General features: G+C 39.1%; 1 protein-coding gene across 1 annotated transcript in view; it reads right to left on the minus strand.

Moving 5' to 3' along the window:
• LOC145488626 (kinesin-like protein KIF28) overlaps positions 1 to 13,968 on the minus strand; it is a 21,362-nt gene extending 7,394 nt beyond the window's left edge. The window contains exons 1-18 of the mRNA XM_081467526.1: positions 13,724 to 13,968; positions 12,541 to 12,673; positions 11,538 to 11,617; positions 10,834 to 10,869; positions 8,951 to 9,029; positions 8,582 to 8,693; positions 8,009 to 8,116; positions 7,406 to 7,500; positions 6,672 to 6,710; positions 6,369 to 6,439; positions 5,806 to 5,866; positions 5,215 to 5,400; positions 4,565 to 4,599; positions 4,137 to 4,217; positions 3,555 to 3,669; positions 1,994 to 2,057; positions 1,380 to 1,508; positions 291 to 457 (exon numbers count right to left, since the gene is read on the minus strand). Coding sequence (XP_081323652.1) covers positions 291 to 457; positions 1,380 to 1,508; positions 1,994 to 2,057; positions 3,555 to 3,669; positions 4,137 to 4,217; positions 4,565 to 4,599; positions 5,215 to 5,400; positions 5,806 to 5,866; positions 6,369 to 6,439; positions 6,672 to 6,710; positions 7,406 to 7,500; positions 8,009 to 8,116; positions 8,582 to 8,693; positions 8,951 to 9,029; positions 10,834 to 10,869; positions 11,538 to 11,617; positions 12,541 to 12,673; positions 13,724 to 13,876 — 1,744 coding nt within the window. The 5' untranslated portion in view covers positions 13,877 to 13,968. The remainder of the gene's footprint in view (positions 1 to 290; positions 458 to 1,379; positions 1,509 to 1,993; positions 2,058 to 3,554; positions 3,670 to 4,136; positions 4,218 to 4,564; positions 4,600 to 5,214; positions 5,401 to 5,805; positions 5,867 to 6,368; positions 6,440 to 6,671; positions 6,711 to 7,405; positions 7,501 to 8,008; positions 8,117 to 8,581; positions 8,694 to 8,950; positions 9,030 to 10,833; positions 10,870 to 11,537; positions 11,618 to 12,540; positions 12,674 to 13,723) is intronic.
• Between the last annotated feature and the right edge of the window lie 130 nt (positions 13,969 to 14,098).

Below are 14,098 nucleotides of genomic sequence, written 5' to 3' on the forward strand. Positions count from 1 at the left end.
AGGCGAACTTCGAAAGTATTTGGATCAACCTCAGAAATGCATTGCAGATCGCTCCAGCGTTTGTCTGTCAAAGGTTTAGAAAGGGCGTTTGTCACATATATCCGTTCAAGCAACCTACGTGTTTACGACTCATACTGTCCAATCAAACACTTTGGAAATTGTCACGTGACCATGACGTACGAGAATGCATCATCTTTATAACTTTGGTGATTAAGAGCGATTCTCGAATACAGGATGTCGCCCTTAAGTTGACCAACCGCTCTCCCCCAGACTGAATTGAACTAACATACTTTTGGATTGCCCACTGTTCTTGTCCATGTTGAATCCAGAATTCTCTGCTATTTCCTCCTGCGCTAAGTCATAAGTGATTTCTTCAATTTTGACGCCTTCCTTCTTTTTCTTTTCAAACTCTACAGGATGATGCAACACGAACAAACTAGCGGAGCCAAACATCACTCTAGCAAGAGAAGACGAAGCAAAAAATAAATAAATAAATAAATAAATAAATAAATAAATAAATAAATAAAACAAACAAACAAACAAACAAACAAACAAGCAAGCAAGCAAGCAAGCAAGCACGCAAGCACGCAAGCATGCAAGCACGCACGCAAGCAAGCAAACAAGCAAGCAAGCAAGCAAGCAAGCAAGCAAGCAATCAATCATATAGCGATAATTCTCAGGGCCATGGCCTGTGTTATCTGTCAAAATCGATGGCTGGCATGGCTTACTCAGTTAGTTTTGGTCAGGTCGTAAATCATATAGCGATAATTCTCAGGGCCATGGCCTGTGTTATCTGTCAAAATCGATGGCTGGCATGGCTTACTCAGTTAGTTTTGGTCAGGTCGTAGATAAGTCGTTTGTAAGGTGGGATCAGTTGTAGGAATCGGTTTACTGGTAACTCGACCTTCGTTTTGCTGAACCGAGAACAGAAAAAAAGTGCTTCTTCTTGGTTTACGTGTCTTTGAAGAGTAGTTTGTGCTGTTAGTAGCAATAAATAAATGCCAGAAACACGAAATTGGCTCCCATATTATTGAACAAGCCACAACAACGGCCCCATCTCCACAAAACTGCAATTTATAAAAACAGTCAATGAAATGTCAAAGGACAAAAACAACAACAACAACAACAACAACAACCATAACGACAAACAAAAACAAAAGAAAACAAAAGAACCACCAACAATAAGAAAAATGATAAGACGTTTCTGAGAGATAGCGGAGACGCATCTTAGACACTGTTACATTAGGTAAGTGTAAAAGAAGACACAACCTCAGATTATAAAGAAGTTCTTCGGGCTAGTCATGTAACTATTGCGTCATCTGCCTGGAAAGCGTCTGTGTAAGAGGCTGCAGAAAACAACAATGTCACAAAACTTTTACCTGTCATTATGGTGTAGCTCTATTTCGTCATGTGAGGGTTTACCATTCACCATCAGTTTAGCATCAGCATGCGCGTGTATTGTGATTCTGTCACCATTGTGTGTCACTGTAGCGTGCTGTGGCAGGATGCTACGAGAAAACGTGGGTCAGTCTTATCTCGATGTACTCTCTCTAAAATAGGAAATACAATGACTCCTCGTAGCGGCATCAATAATATTTGCTGTTATTACTAATTATATCTGTTGTCGACAATTACTGCTGTGCTTGATCGAACCGCTTGGAAGACAAAACTTTGACGGAAAACAGCTGACAATAGAGTCGACCCTGATGAACACTATCATCAAGACTGTTATCATTTACAAACATCTTCATCTGGGACTGTCTCCTTTTGCTTTTCAATTTTTCGTTAAAACAACAACAACAGCATTAACAACAACCGAAGACAACTGCAACAAATCCTTAAGTTTCGAACTTCAAATCCTGGGATTCACAAGACTGGCTATATCTGCCATAGGCGGTGATAGATTAACTGGAAAGCTTATGCCTTCGCACATAAATCATTTTGTGACAGGTCTGTGCTTGTCGTTGTCAGAAATATGTTACTCCTGTCTCACCTCAGGCCGCTCAATAAAATGTCTGGTTTGGGATCGGCTTTCTTATTTCCAACACTTTGTTCACCTATAACAAATAATTCCCAAATATTAACCCAGTGAAAGAATTAGCATTATCAAATTAAACTGATAACCCCTCACTTCGTTTTTTTCATTCTTTTCTCGACTTTCTATTTTATTTACTTTTTCCCAGTACTTTTCTGTTGTAATCTATTTATTAATAAGAACGTTTGTAATCAGATCTTGGTAGACTGGCCTGCCAAGACCAGCACTTCATGCAGCTATCTGAGCTTATCTGCGGGCCAGCCTAAAGTCTTTAAAAATGCAAATTGAGGAACGAAAATACAGATTGAAAAGATTTATTGATTTCATTATAATGGAAGCCCGTAACTTACAGGTGTAGCTTGGTCAATGCAGGCTTCTTTAATTACCCTACAGGTGTATGATTGAGAGGCAATTAAGTTTTACGGGAAGCAAACCTTATGCATCGATCAAGTCAACGTGACCATACAAAAGCGATTTTGGTAATAATCGAAGTAAAGAACGTCAATATAACTTCAACTCGGCCCTTCAACTCAGAATGAACTTTGAAATAATACATAACGATTGCAAACAAATCGCAATAACATACTGTGTAACTAACCACAACAAAACATGGATAAACCGGTTTAGAAAACTCGTTCGCTCAAAACGCGATATGTCAGTGCGTTCTGATTTCGTTAGAACTAATAAGATGGATTAAGATGTCGTTAAAGCGAAGCAAAACTCAAAATTACTTTCGATTTAGAAAACAAAACATCCACATGATAACACTGAGCAAAATTCCAAAACATGGTTGTTCACAGACAAAACTTAATTCTCCCGACAGCTGTAAGAGACGAAAGTCAAATGTCATGAAACATGTTTTCCAATACTCAGAATATTTGCGTTACACAGTAAATCTTATAGAATAGTTTGATCATTTCATGTGGTTCTCTGGAGCTTACAGTTCATATTTCATTACTGTTCATAAAAATACTTGCGTGCAGTGTGCTAGACTTACCGACTGGTCCGACAAGTTGTAGTGAACTACTGTATACGTAGGTTGCTGTTATACACGAGCCGGTAAGGTAGCGGAAAGAGAGGGCTTCGCGGGGCTTCGGAGTGTATAATGATGGAACACTCAGGAAACTACTTACATGCGGAATTTGATCAGTGTCACCAATATAATTATATTGTCACTGAGAGCTACAAGTTTCAAACTTGAGCGATAATCTCAAACGCACATAATTTCAATTTACGAAAGCGTATGAGTCTCAATAACTAATTCAAGGTTATGCAAGAACGAACGAACAAAAGAACGAACGAACGAACGAACGAACGAACGAACGAACGAAAACAGGGACGGAAAGAGGGACGAGTTTCATTTACCTTCATCTAGACGTTGCAAAGATTATCATGGATTATTTGAAAATAAGACATTAAAGAGAAGAAGAAGAAAAAAATAGACCATCTTTGTTTCTTTAAAGCCAAAAGAACACTAGCGAATGATTGGTTGTAAACTGAAGGTCATGATGCAAGTTACCTGGCTTAATAAAGTGGTTAATTTTTCCTGAAAGTTGGGAATCTTCATTAAGATTCCAGAAGTGAGGAGTGGTCTTACGTAGTTCTTTTTCCTTCTTTTCTTGTTCCTCTTTAGCCTGCAAACAATAACAGCAAATTTACAACTTCTTAATTCTAGCGCTACGCTATTAGCGGCAGCCGAGTTGAATAATCCCCCCCTCCCTCCCTCCCCTTCAAAGTTCACGCATTACGGATTATTGTAGCAGCAATACAAGCCAATCAGCGCGAACGAAAGAAAGTTGTATCCCGATCAACTTTATCATTTTGCCTCTTACAGTTCACTTTTTCAATGAGTTTACAATTTTTAAACATAAAGCAGGATAAACTGTGAACAATTATTTGCAGTTTATTCTACTTCAGACCGAGATAAGCAGGACATACGATTTCAATGGGGCGATGACAACCAAAACCCAACAACAGCGGGTAGGACTAGTCGAGGTCTTGACAAAACTGGCTTCTTCGAGGAATTATTCCCATTACGAACTCATATTTCGTGACGTACCACAGAATGGATGAGCCCAGCTAAACAGATACACAGACTTACTTTGTTGGCTGCCTCCTGCTCTAATAATCTCTCTTCCCAAGACTTCTTCATCTCTTCCATTTCCCTCTGGTTTTGTAACAGCTGCGACAAGAAAGGTAGATTTCAATCAAATTACTGCGGAGTCGAGCAAGCAGTTTAGAGGTGTTCTTTTTGCTGTTCCTTTGTGGGTAGAAAGACTTGCTTAAAGAAGCTCAGTCACAGTACTTTAAGTTTTTCTCGCCCGGTACATAATTACCTTTAAATTGTGACGGAAACTTGAAAGTGGGAGTTAACTACAAAGATAGAATTACACCAAAGAGAAAACAGTAAACCATAAAGGAACAAGGATGGTTAAGGATGGAGAAGATTAACGCGGATTACAAACGACGAACATGAAAATGATAGGCTTAAATTTACAAGATCCTTTGATAAATGAATATTACGCCTACCCGTTGCTCCATTTCTTTTTTCATTTCGTTCACCTCTGAAAGTGAATCAAATCAATGGTCAATAATTAAATGTTTCAAAAGTATAATTTTCTATAATTTAAAACAGTGGAACAGCGGAACCACAGACGACGAGCATGGTGGTTACTGATGTTATGAATGGTATGATTTGATTCAGACTCTCCCTCATGGACTTCTTCTAATAGTATATCGCACACAACTATGGGCACCTGCTGGTCACTTTCAATTTAACAATTAGATTATGAGCACGAGATTTCCATCACGCATAGAATCGAGAGCGAATAATCTGATTGCTTTTGTACAAATCTACGTCTCGACTAGTAAATTATCTAAATCTTCTTCACAGACAATTGTAAAAACCAAAGAAGCGGCCGCCAATTTATCAAAAACCGCACACTACTAAGCTACTCACTATCTACAACAGAAGAGATAGTGAGTAGTGTAGATTTATACCGTTTATTTGTAGCTTATCTCATCGAGTATTTCTAGTGGTCATATTAACGACACAAGGCCAAAAAGACAATGAAGATTCGGCAGTCTCTAACGTAAGAAGGGCTTCCATTGTTCATTTGAAAAAAGAAAAGAAGAAAAAACAGTGCCTTCATTAATTTATTTGATTAAAATATGAGAACCTTCTCCAGAGATTCCGACCATCTGTGGCTGGCCAGGTTCCCCTTGCATCATAATCGGCTGGCCTCCCCCTGACGTCTTCAGCTGGTCCAGTAGTCTCTGGTTTTCTTCGCGCAGTTCCCGGATCAATTTTTCAGTTGGACTTTCATTGACGACGGCTTTAGTCTTGATAGCCTTGGCTCTGTCGGCTTCAAATAAAGACAAATTCAATCGCTTCTCTGTTCATACGAATTGAGTTGCCAAGAGGACATAATTTTAAAAGATCTAACTGTGCTGTATCGACAAATTGACGGCACCACAAAATATAGAGCTCAGTATAGCTTCTACTTGACTGGCTACACGTTGAAACGGTTTCATCTACAGACTAATAAGAGTATTTTAACTTTTCCGTAGACAATGTGATGCTGCAATGTGTTTGAAATGAGGCACGAGTTACAAGTTTAAAGTTTAACAAAAAATCAAACACGAAAGACCGTGTTTTACCATAAGTTCAAATATCGAAATGTGACGCGGCGTATTTCTGGAAAATCGAAAAATGGAATTTATGGAAAATGGAACACTGAAGATTGCATAGCTATAAAACCACGCCTCACCAAATCGGAGTGTCGACAAAGTCTCTTCGAAGTTAATATCAGCGGGACTTAAGGCTGCAATCTAAAATGAGAATCAAACAGTAAAACAAACCGTCCTTGACAGCATAAGATAGTCGCTGCTTAACGACGGGGTTTTTTAACAATACATGAGATGAAGTTAGAAGTGATTTCATGCCCCTTGGATGGGATGGTGTTTGTCATATGGTACCCTCTACCCCATCCCCAATCCCCACAAACAATTTTCAGTATTCAAATACAACATCAAAAATTTAAACGTTTTTTAGTTGGGCATTGGCAGTGTTCATGCAAAATAATCTAAAAAAGCCAAAGCACTTTCTGTATTTTCTCCAAAACAACAGGATTCACTTGGCACCCACGGACTCATTTCTAACAGAAATTGGGCACTGACTAAATAAATAAGATACAGCTCGAGCTCTAGAATTAATTGTATATTTGCAAACGTTCGCGATTAATCCGAACGATGTGACGAACAACGTGCAAAACGAGCATTATTGCTGACCGTGATCTTTACTTCCACTTTTATATAAGGAATGGGAACTCACCATAATTGTCTTGCTATTGCCTCCAAGGGCATTCTTCAGTAGCTTGGTAAGTACAGAGTCACGGAAAGGAACTGTGAAGAAAAACAAAATGAAATAGAAGAAATGGTGGTTATAAAGGCAATCAACGAAAACCGTAGAGATCAGAGCAGAAGAAAAGCTCCTGGAGCGGAGTTTGTTTGTGGATAATATTTTTTTCCTGGACATGACCAAGGGTGGGAAAGAAACGAACAAACAAAAGACAGTTATATCAACAACAACAACAACAATAACAACAAAAGACAAGCAAACACCAAATTGTCCTACCGAGTGCTCCTTTCTTTCCAGATGACTGATCAGCAAGGGCTAGAAGACAAAAGAAAAAACAACTACTTTGTTAAAACAAAATTTGTAAAGATCGCAACATGGAAAGAATGTTGGAAGTAAGTGTTGCTGTGATATTTCTCAATCCCATTAATAATTCGTCAAGCTTAAACAAAGAAAATCACAACCGTGAAGGAGGTTTGGATACCCGGTCTTAAGTAGCATAGATTTTGACGATTTTAATACTTCTCCGTTTATATACTCCTTAGCTTTTGTTTCGATTGAGAAGATATATCAAACACGCGAGACAGTGTTTCACCGGCTATCCAAACACCACGAAGTTCGTCAAAAATACTCCGCTGCGCGTCGTATTTTCAACTCTCTTCTCGGTGTTTGGATATCCCGATGAAACACTGTCTCTCCTGTTTGATATATTACATCAAACACGAAAGACCGTGTTTGACCACATTTCTAAACACCGAGAAGAAAGTTGAAAATACCACGCGTACCGGAGTATTTTTGACGAGCTTCGACGTGTTTGGAAAAGTGGTCAAACTCTGTCTTGAGTGTTTGATACATTTTCTAAATCTAAGCTAGCATTAAGGAGAAAACGGAGAAGTAAAATCGTAAAAATCTATGTTAAATGAGATGAGATATCCAAACACCGTAACGAACATGAATTCCTGTATGTAACTTGATGGATTATTCATGAGGTTGAGAAGAACAAAGTCAAATACCTTTGATACAGTTGCCCAATGTGGAAAGAGACTGGTTGATAGCTGATCCTTCCTTGAGCCTGTCTCCAGTAGCCCCAGTCGATTCTGCCCTCTCACTATCAAAAGAACAGAAAAACATCACCATGAAAAATATTAATCTACCACTACCGAAGGGCCACAAATGGGTTAGTAAAAGATGGCACTGTCAATCACATAGAACACGAGGTAAGTTATCTTCTAAATTCCAACGCAACAAACGCTACACGTACAGTTTCGAGAGCGATTTCAGGTAACAGCCTATTTTACACCCTGCAATTGTTGCGCTGCGAGTTGCAAGGGAAAAGAACTGTCCTGGCTCTGCTTTTCACGTTGTCGGGCTTGCTGCAGGTAACAATCCCTCTGGAACTTGCAACGCATCCTAGGAGACCCAAGGGCTGACAGTCGGGTCAGGAGGACGTCAAACGGGCGAAAGCGGTGCCAACAAAAGCTTAGTTACCACTTTCGCCCGGTTGACTTCCTACTGGTGCCTGAGTCTCCGACATGAACATAAAACAACAAAACAAAACAAACAAACAAACAAACAAAAACAAACATTACCAACAAACTGATGGTCACGAAGCTTACCTTCCAGCAAGATCCACCAAGTTCACTATAGAGGTTTTAGTCATCATCTGTCCGGTTTCATTTTTTCCTTTTTGGATGAAGTTAATAGCAACGATTGTGTGGGCACGGCTACAGAAATAAAAGCAAATTATTAATTAAATAATAACTTTTTTTCAACCGAGCGCGAGGGCCGTACTGGGGAGTATTGGCCGGAGATCGTGTACGGACCGAGCGCAGCGAGGGTCATACAAAAACGGCCAAGGGCCAATAATCCTCAGTACGGCTCGAGCAAGCTAGGTTAGTAAGCAGTTCATTATATGACACTCGCCCGATTAAAAAAAAAAAAAAGAAAAAAAAAGAAAGAGAAAACAACATCTCGACCAAGAAAGAACCAACAATCAGAACACTCGGATTTACCTGTGGCTGCCCTGCCATACATGTATGTAGAATAAAAGTGATTGCCTGTAGTGCACATTTCGATTTCCTCTGTAGGCAAAAACTCCGCGATTACAACATAAAATTTGGAACAGAACCCGATCGATAGAAGACAGCAGGACAAACTAATTTCTTCAAGATCAGTGTGATTGAGCTTACCTGCTAGTGGCATTCATGTTGGTAGCGGCCACTGTTCTGTTGCGTGTGCCCTCTTCAATGCGGCTATCAATATCAGCATAGTCTTTAACTGGGACAGTCACTAAACTTTCGACTGAATAAAGACGAACAAAGGATCAAAATTACACATTTGGTACAATAGCGTAACAGGCTCAGGTCAAATAAATACTTTGATACCGCGTTTGTCAAAACGTAAGGTACATTGATCGAAATGTTGGCAACACGCTGGGTAACACGAGGACAGGGCGTTGGTCAATACAGAACAGTGCCACTTTAATCTGATGAAATGTTGACAGTACATTGGCCATTACTTTGAAAACACTGCACGAGTGCAGTCTACAAATCTCTCACCATAAAATCCCTTAGCAGGATGCTGCCTGACTTTTAGCCCTCCTTTCTTGTTACTTGCTGGGTTTAATAAGTCACGTACCTTAATGCAATAAAATAGAGCAGAAAGCACATTATGTACGTGTATTATAAAAAGCTGTTTTGACAACATTTACTTGTTATAACCGGGAGAGGGGGCATTCCCTATAATGGACTATACGGGAATAGCCTGAGGCAGGGTCTACACTACGCCGGAGGAATTTGAAAACGCAGCTTTATTTCTACGGTTAGGCCTACCGTCCACACTAATCCGTCACGAAAATAGAGCTTTTCGAAAACTCTCTTTAAACCGGAGGAATTTGAAAACACCGGCTTTTCATTTTTATGTGGGAAGGAGAACATTTTTGAAAACGGAGCTCTTCGAAATGATGGCGTCACGATATCAAATCATGTGATTTCTCTGCCCGAGTTTTTTTCACAAACAAAATAATCCAAAATGACCGGTGATTGTTGTGTTTTTAAATTCCTCCGGCGTAGTGTGGACGCAAAACATTTGATGCGTTTTCAGAGTGAAACCTCCGTTTTCAAATTCTTCTGGCGCAGTGACCGACTATATTACTGACGAGGTGGTGCGAAGGCCGTTTTGGGGGTTTGAAATTGACGATTTCGGATTTCTAGGGTAGAAATTTCCTGCTGTACCTTTCTTGGACAGAAAGATCTCTACAGGACTCTTATAGGGTCGGCAAAACTGTACTGCAGGCATGTGGAAGGAGTTGTACCAATTTTTATTTCAATTTTTCTTCAGTCTTTTCTGTCAAAAATGGTAAAGGCTGGTTTTTATTAGCGACAGAGTCGTAGTTGGAGTTTTAATCAGAAGAGCTCTAGCGATACGATCAGGCGTTCTTTTACCGTTCGCCGAAAATAAGAACGCCTTGATTCAGTCCAGGCATCGTGATTGGTAGATTTTTCTGCTTCTGCTTCTGACCCCAACAATCTAGTATTCACTGGATCATAAGCGACGAAGTCGTAAGCGGAATCGGAAGAAAATGGAGACATTCCGATTCTTCTGACTCCGATTCCGTTGAGCTTACAGTATGATTCCACTTTAAACGACCCTCATTTTCGCTTTACACTAGGTTGTAAGCATTCTTATGACGCCGACTGCGACGCCATCGCTAGAGAAAACTATAGCCTGAAAAGGATAACCTGCAAGGGTTTGGCCCTCGGGGCGGAGTCTCCCGGTATTAACTCTGTTGAATACCATCCCCAGGCGTCAATACCGCATGTTGCATTCTGGCAATGATACATGTAACATGCTTTTGTAGAATGAACTTGAACTTGAACACTAAAATATACGTGGTATTTAAATTAATAGCATGTATCTCCGCTTGTATTTACATTTACTTGATTAGCTGGTATCAGACAGTGTCTACACTACGCCGAAGGAATTTGAAAACGCAACATTATTTCTATACGCTATGCCTACCGTCCACATTAATCTGCAACGAAAACGAAGCTTTTCGAAAACGCTCTTCAAACCGGAGGAATTTCAAAACGCAGGCTTTGCGTTTTAGTGCGGACGGAAAACATTTGGTAAACGGAGCTTTTCAATAACGATTACATCACGATGATAATGTGATTTTTCTGCTCGAGTTTTCCTCAAACACAATTCCAATGTGACCGGTTATTGCTGCATTTCAAAATCCTCCGGCGTAGTAAGTGTGGACGGAAGACATTTTATGTGTTTTCAGAGTGAAACCTCTGTTTACAAATTCCTCCGGCGTAGTGTAGACGGCGCGCTAGAGTAGGTACTCACACATGACTATTGTTACAGCTTAGGGGTAATTTTAAAATGTGCCTTATCAACATGCGTGTAGTTTCTGTTAAGTGTTGCAATTAGAACCTACCGCTTCATTGTAGATTTCAAGCATGCTGAATGTAACCTAAGGTAAGAAATGAACATAATTTTTGTTGAACAAACATTTTTGTACTAGATAAATAGGCATATCATGTAGAAAAAGTGGTTCAAGAGTACAAAGAGTAAATGACTATGTAACACACCTCCTCAATGTATGGAAGGGATATTAAAAGCACTTGACAACAATTACAAGCTCCACTCTACTGGAATCTATACTAACATGTCATTGGAAAGTATCATGAAGAAATAGGCACAACACGTTTTCTTAATAGGAAAGAATTATAACCATGTGTACTTTATATTCTTGGGATTTTCCCCTCTTTTTATATTCAATGTAATGACTACCTGTATGTCTTTCACAAGCAGAACCCAGTTGTTCAAAGGGTGAATAACACTATCTACCAGATAAATCACTCTCCAGTGGATGAGTGTTTACAAAACAAACTGCGCCCACTGGATAGTGATTTACCTTTCGAACAACCCAGGTCAGTTCAAAAGTTTTAACGTCTAGTACATGTATCACACAATGTATGACCACTTACACATCAGCAGTCTGTATGCGCATTTATAAAGAGCACCATTCAAATAAGACTTTGTTTGGTCTATTCAAGAGGATTCTTGAAGATATCTGTAAATCAGGCCATAACATATAGTACTAAGCTGTCTTTTGTAAATGATAATTATTGGAAATACCTGGTATTCAGTCTCTGAACCTTCTTTCCTTTTTTCCGCTACTTCATTGAACAGCGTCTCACAAAATATAGGCACAATACCTACAGTAATGTTATAAGAACACTAGTCAGTCGGAGAGAGTAAATATTAGGGTCACCGGGCAAATTAAATTATACGAGGTTAAGAAATCCATTCTCTCAGTCCCCCTCCTTCAATAGTGATTTGCCTCCCTCTCACCTGTTTAACACCCACTAGGCAGGCTATGGGCCAATAGAAAATGAATGCAGCATTCTCAAGAGGGATGAGCTGGGGAGAGGAGGGGAATGCTCATATAAAGAGGATGGGGGGGGGGGGGGGTGCTTGTCAGAAATTTTGAAAGGAACCCTTACAAGAGGTACCAATATCCCATTTTGTGCACATGCCTTGAATTTTTTCACTCCTAAGAGAAACCAATTCTAAAACAACATATTTATTTAATAATTAATGTAATTAATAATTTATGATTCAATTGTCAATTATTGACAATTGAATCATAAATTTAAAACTGTTTCAAAGACAATTGCTTTGAATACCTTCTACTGGTAAAGTTGATTATCAAATATCTCCTGTCCTATTTTTATTTCTTTTTTTTGGTTCAATACTCTAAAAGGTACTGCAATTAAACTCAAGCTGTGGACCTTATGAGGCTGAACACCCCAATAAGTACCAAAACTGCCTTTTCAACCCCTACAATGTATTGTAAGCACCTGGTACCCGGGATTTAAGATGCTGATGAAAGATAAGAGCCCCTCTCATCACGCTCCATACATGTAATAGACACCGGATCAGACTTGCATCAAGGTGTGAAGGAAAGTTACAAAATAAAATTAACATGATTTTTACATCTTATGGTACGAAAGAAACTTGGGACCTTAATTGCACAGCCAATCAAAGGGTAGTAAGAAAAAAATAGCAGTTATGAAACTGCGGAACTCTATTTTACTGATCAGGAATTACATATATTTTACATGTACCAAACGTTCACCTTTATTTTGTCCATATCCAACCATGGAGTAGGATTTCCCTGAACCTGTTTGACCATAGGCAAACAGTGAGCAGTTGTAGCCTTTCCATGCATTCTCAAGTACCCCCCTACCGAGGTCATCAAATACACGTTTCTGCAAGATAAAAAATAAAATCAAAAAAGTTAAAAAATAAATAAATAAAATTACACAATTCTAATCAACAATGATTTAGATAAACATATACAGGCAAAAACTAACGATAGATAAATCCGACGTTTCGGCGACATCTTGGCGCCATTGTCAAGGGAAACTAATTAAATATGCGATTTCAAGAGTAACTAAGAGTTCAGAGTTTCTAATTTGCATAAGTTAGACAAAGACTTTAGCGCGAACTGAGTCTGATTGTACATTTAAACACGGTCGTAATTGTTTAATGAGTAACAACTCATTAATGAGACAATCAAACTTGTTGTGGCATTTTTTCAACACTTGAAATCGCATATTTAATTAGTTTCCCTTGACAATGGCGCCAAGATGTCGCCAAAACGTCGGATTTATCTATCGTTAGTTTTTGCCTGTAAATTACACAATTATACCTTTAAATTGAAGCTGGGGAGTTCTCAAAATAATTGTGTGGTAAATTGAATTAATAAATAAACTTACCACACAATTATTTTGTGGCCCCTCAGGCTTCAATAGGTCATGTTCGATGTACATGTATCAATATTATAAACATGGCTGATCCAGGACTTACAGGACTAATTTTTCTTTTGTCCCTCAATTCCCAAAAGACAGTAGGATACAAAAAAAATACCACTTGGTTTGTCCTGAAAGCCTGACGGAGCCATGCTAGAATATTGATATATTGAACATGGCCTATTTAAAGGTACTTATCAATTTTAATGCATGCCACAAATATTTGCTCAAAGCACTGTATGAGCATGTCTCTTTATACACATATCTACAGACCTACAGGGTTGTCATTAATTTTTTAGTCACCTGTAGCCTTATTCTCCACACCCATAGCAAATTTGTTACTTTATGGGTGAATTCTCTGAACAACAGGGAATTTCATCCGTAGCATCAAGGGAAAATCAAGCATACTCAGCCGTAACAGGTGTTACTGCTTACGGCCCTTAATGACAGCCCTGACCTATACGCTTCCCACGTATGCCTACAGACTGAGTTTGCCGAGGGTCTTACCTGATCTGCATAATGAGACTCTGCAGGAGAAAGGTAGCCATCTTCAAGCTCTTTGAACCCATCATGTGACCAATAACTAAAATCAAATGCAAACTTCCTTGGTTCCTGCTCTGGAGCTGCAGGATCTGTTATATATGTACTGTTTCCCTGCATCTTGATGATCAATACCGCAGCGCGAGCTTTCTCGCGAGAATTGTGCTAAATGTCAAGGGTTTGTAACCATTCATGTACAAAAGTCATGCACGTGGCATCTCTGAAAAGCTATGCTGTGCTATTACTCATACTTTTTTGAATTCTTAAAAAAAGATCTTTTTGTTTTGTTTGGTTAGTTAACAAAACCAAACCAAACATTCTTTTTTTTCATATTATTTGTGG

This window comes from Orbicella franksi, chromosome 5, assembly GCF_964199315.1.
Source record: "Orbicella franksi chromosome 5, jaOrbFran1.1, whole genome shotgun sequence".
NCBI lineage: Eukaryota > Metazoa > Cnidaria > Anthozoa > Scleractinia > Merulinidae > Orbicella > Orbicella franksi.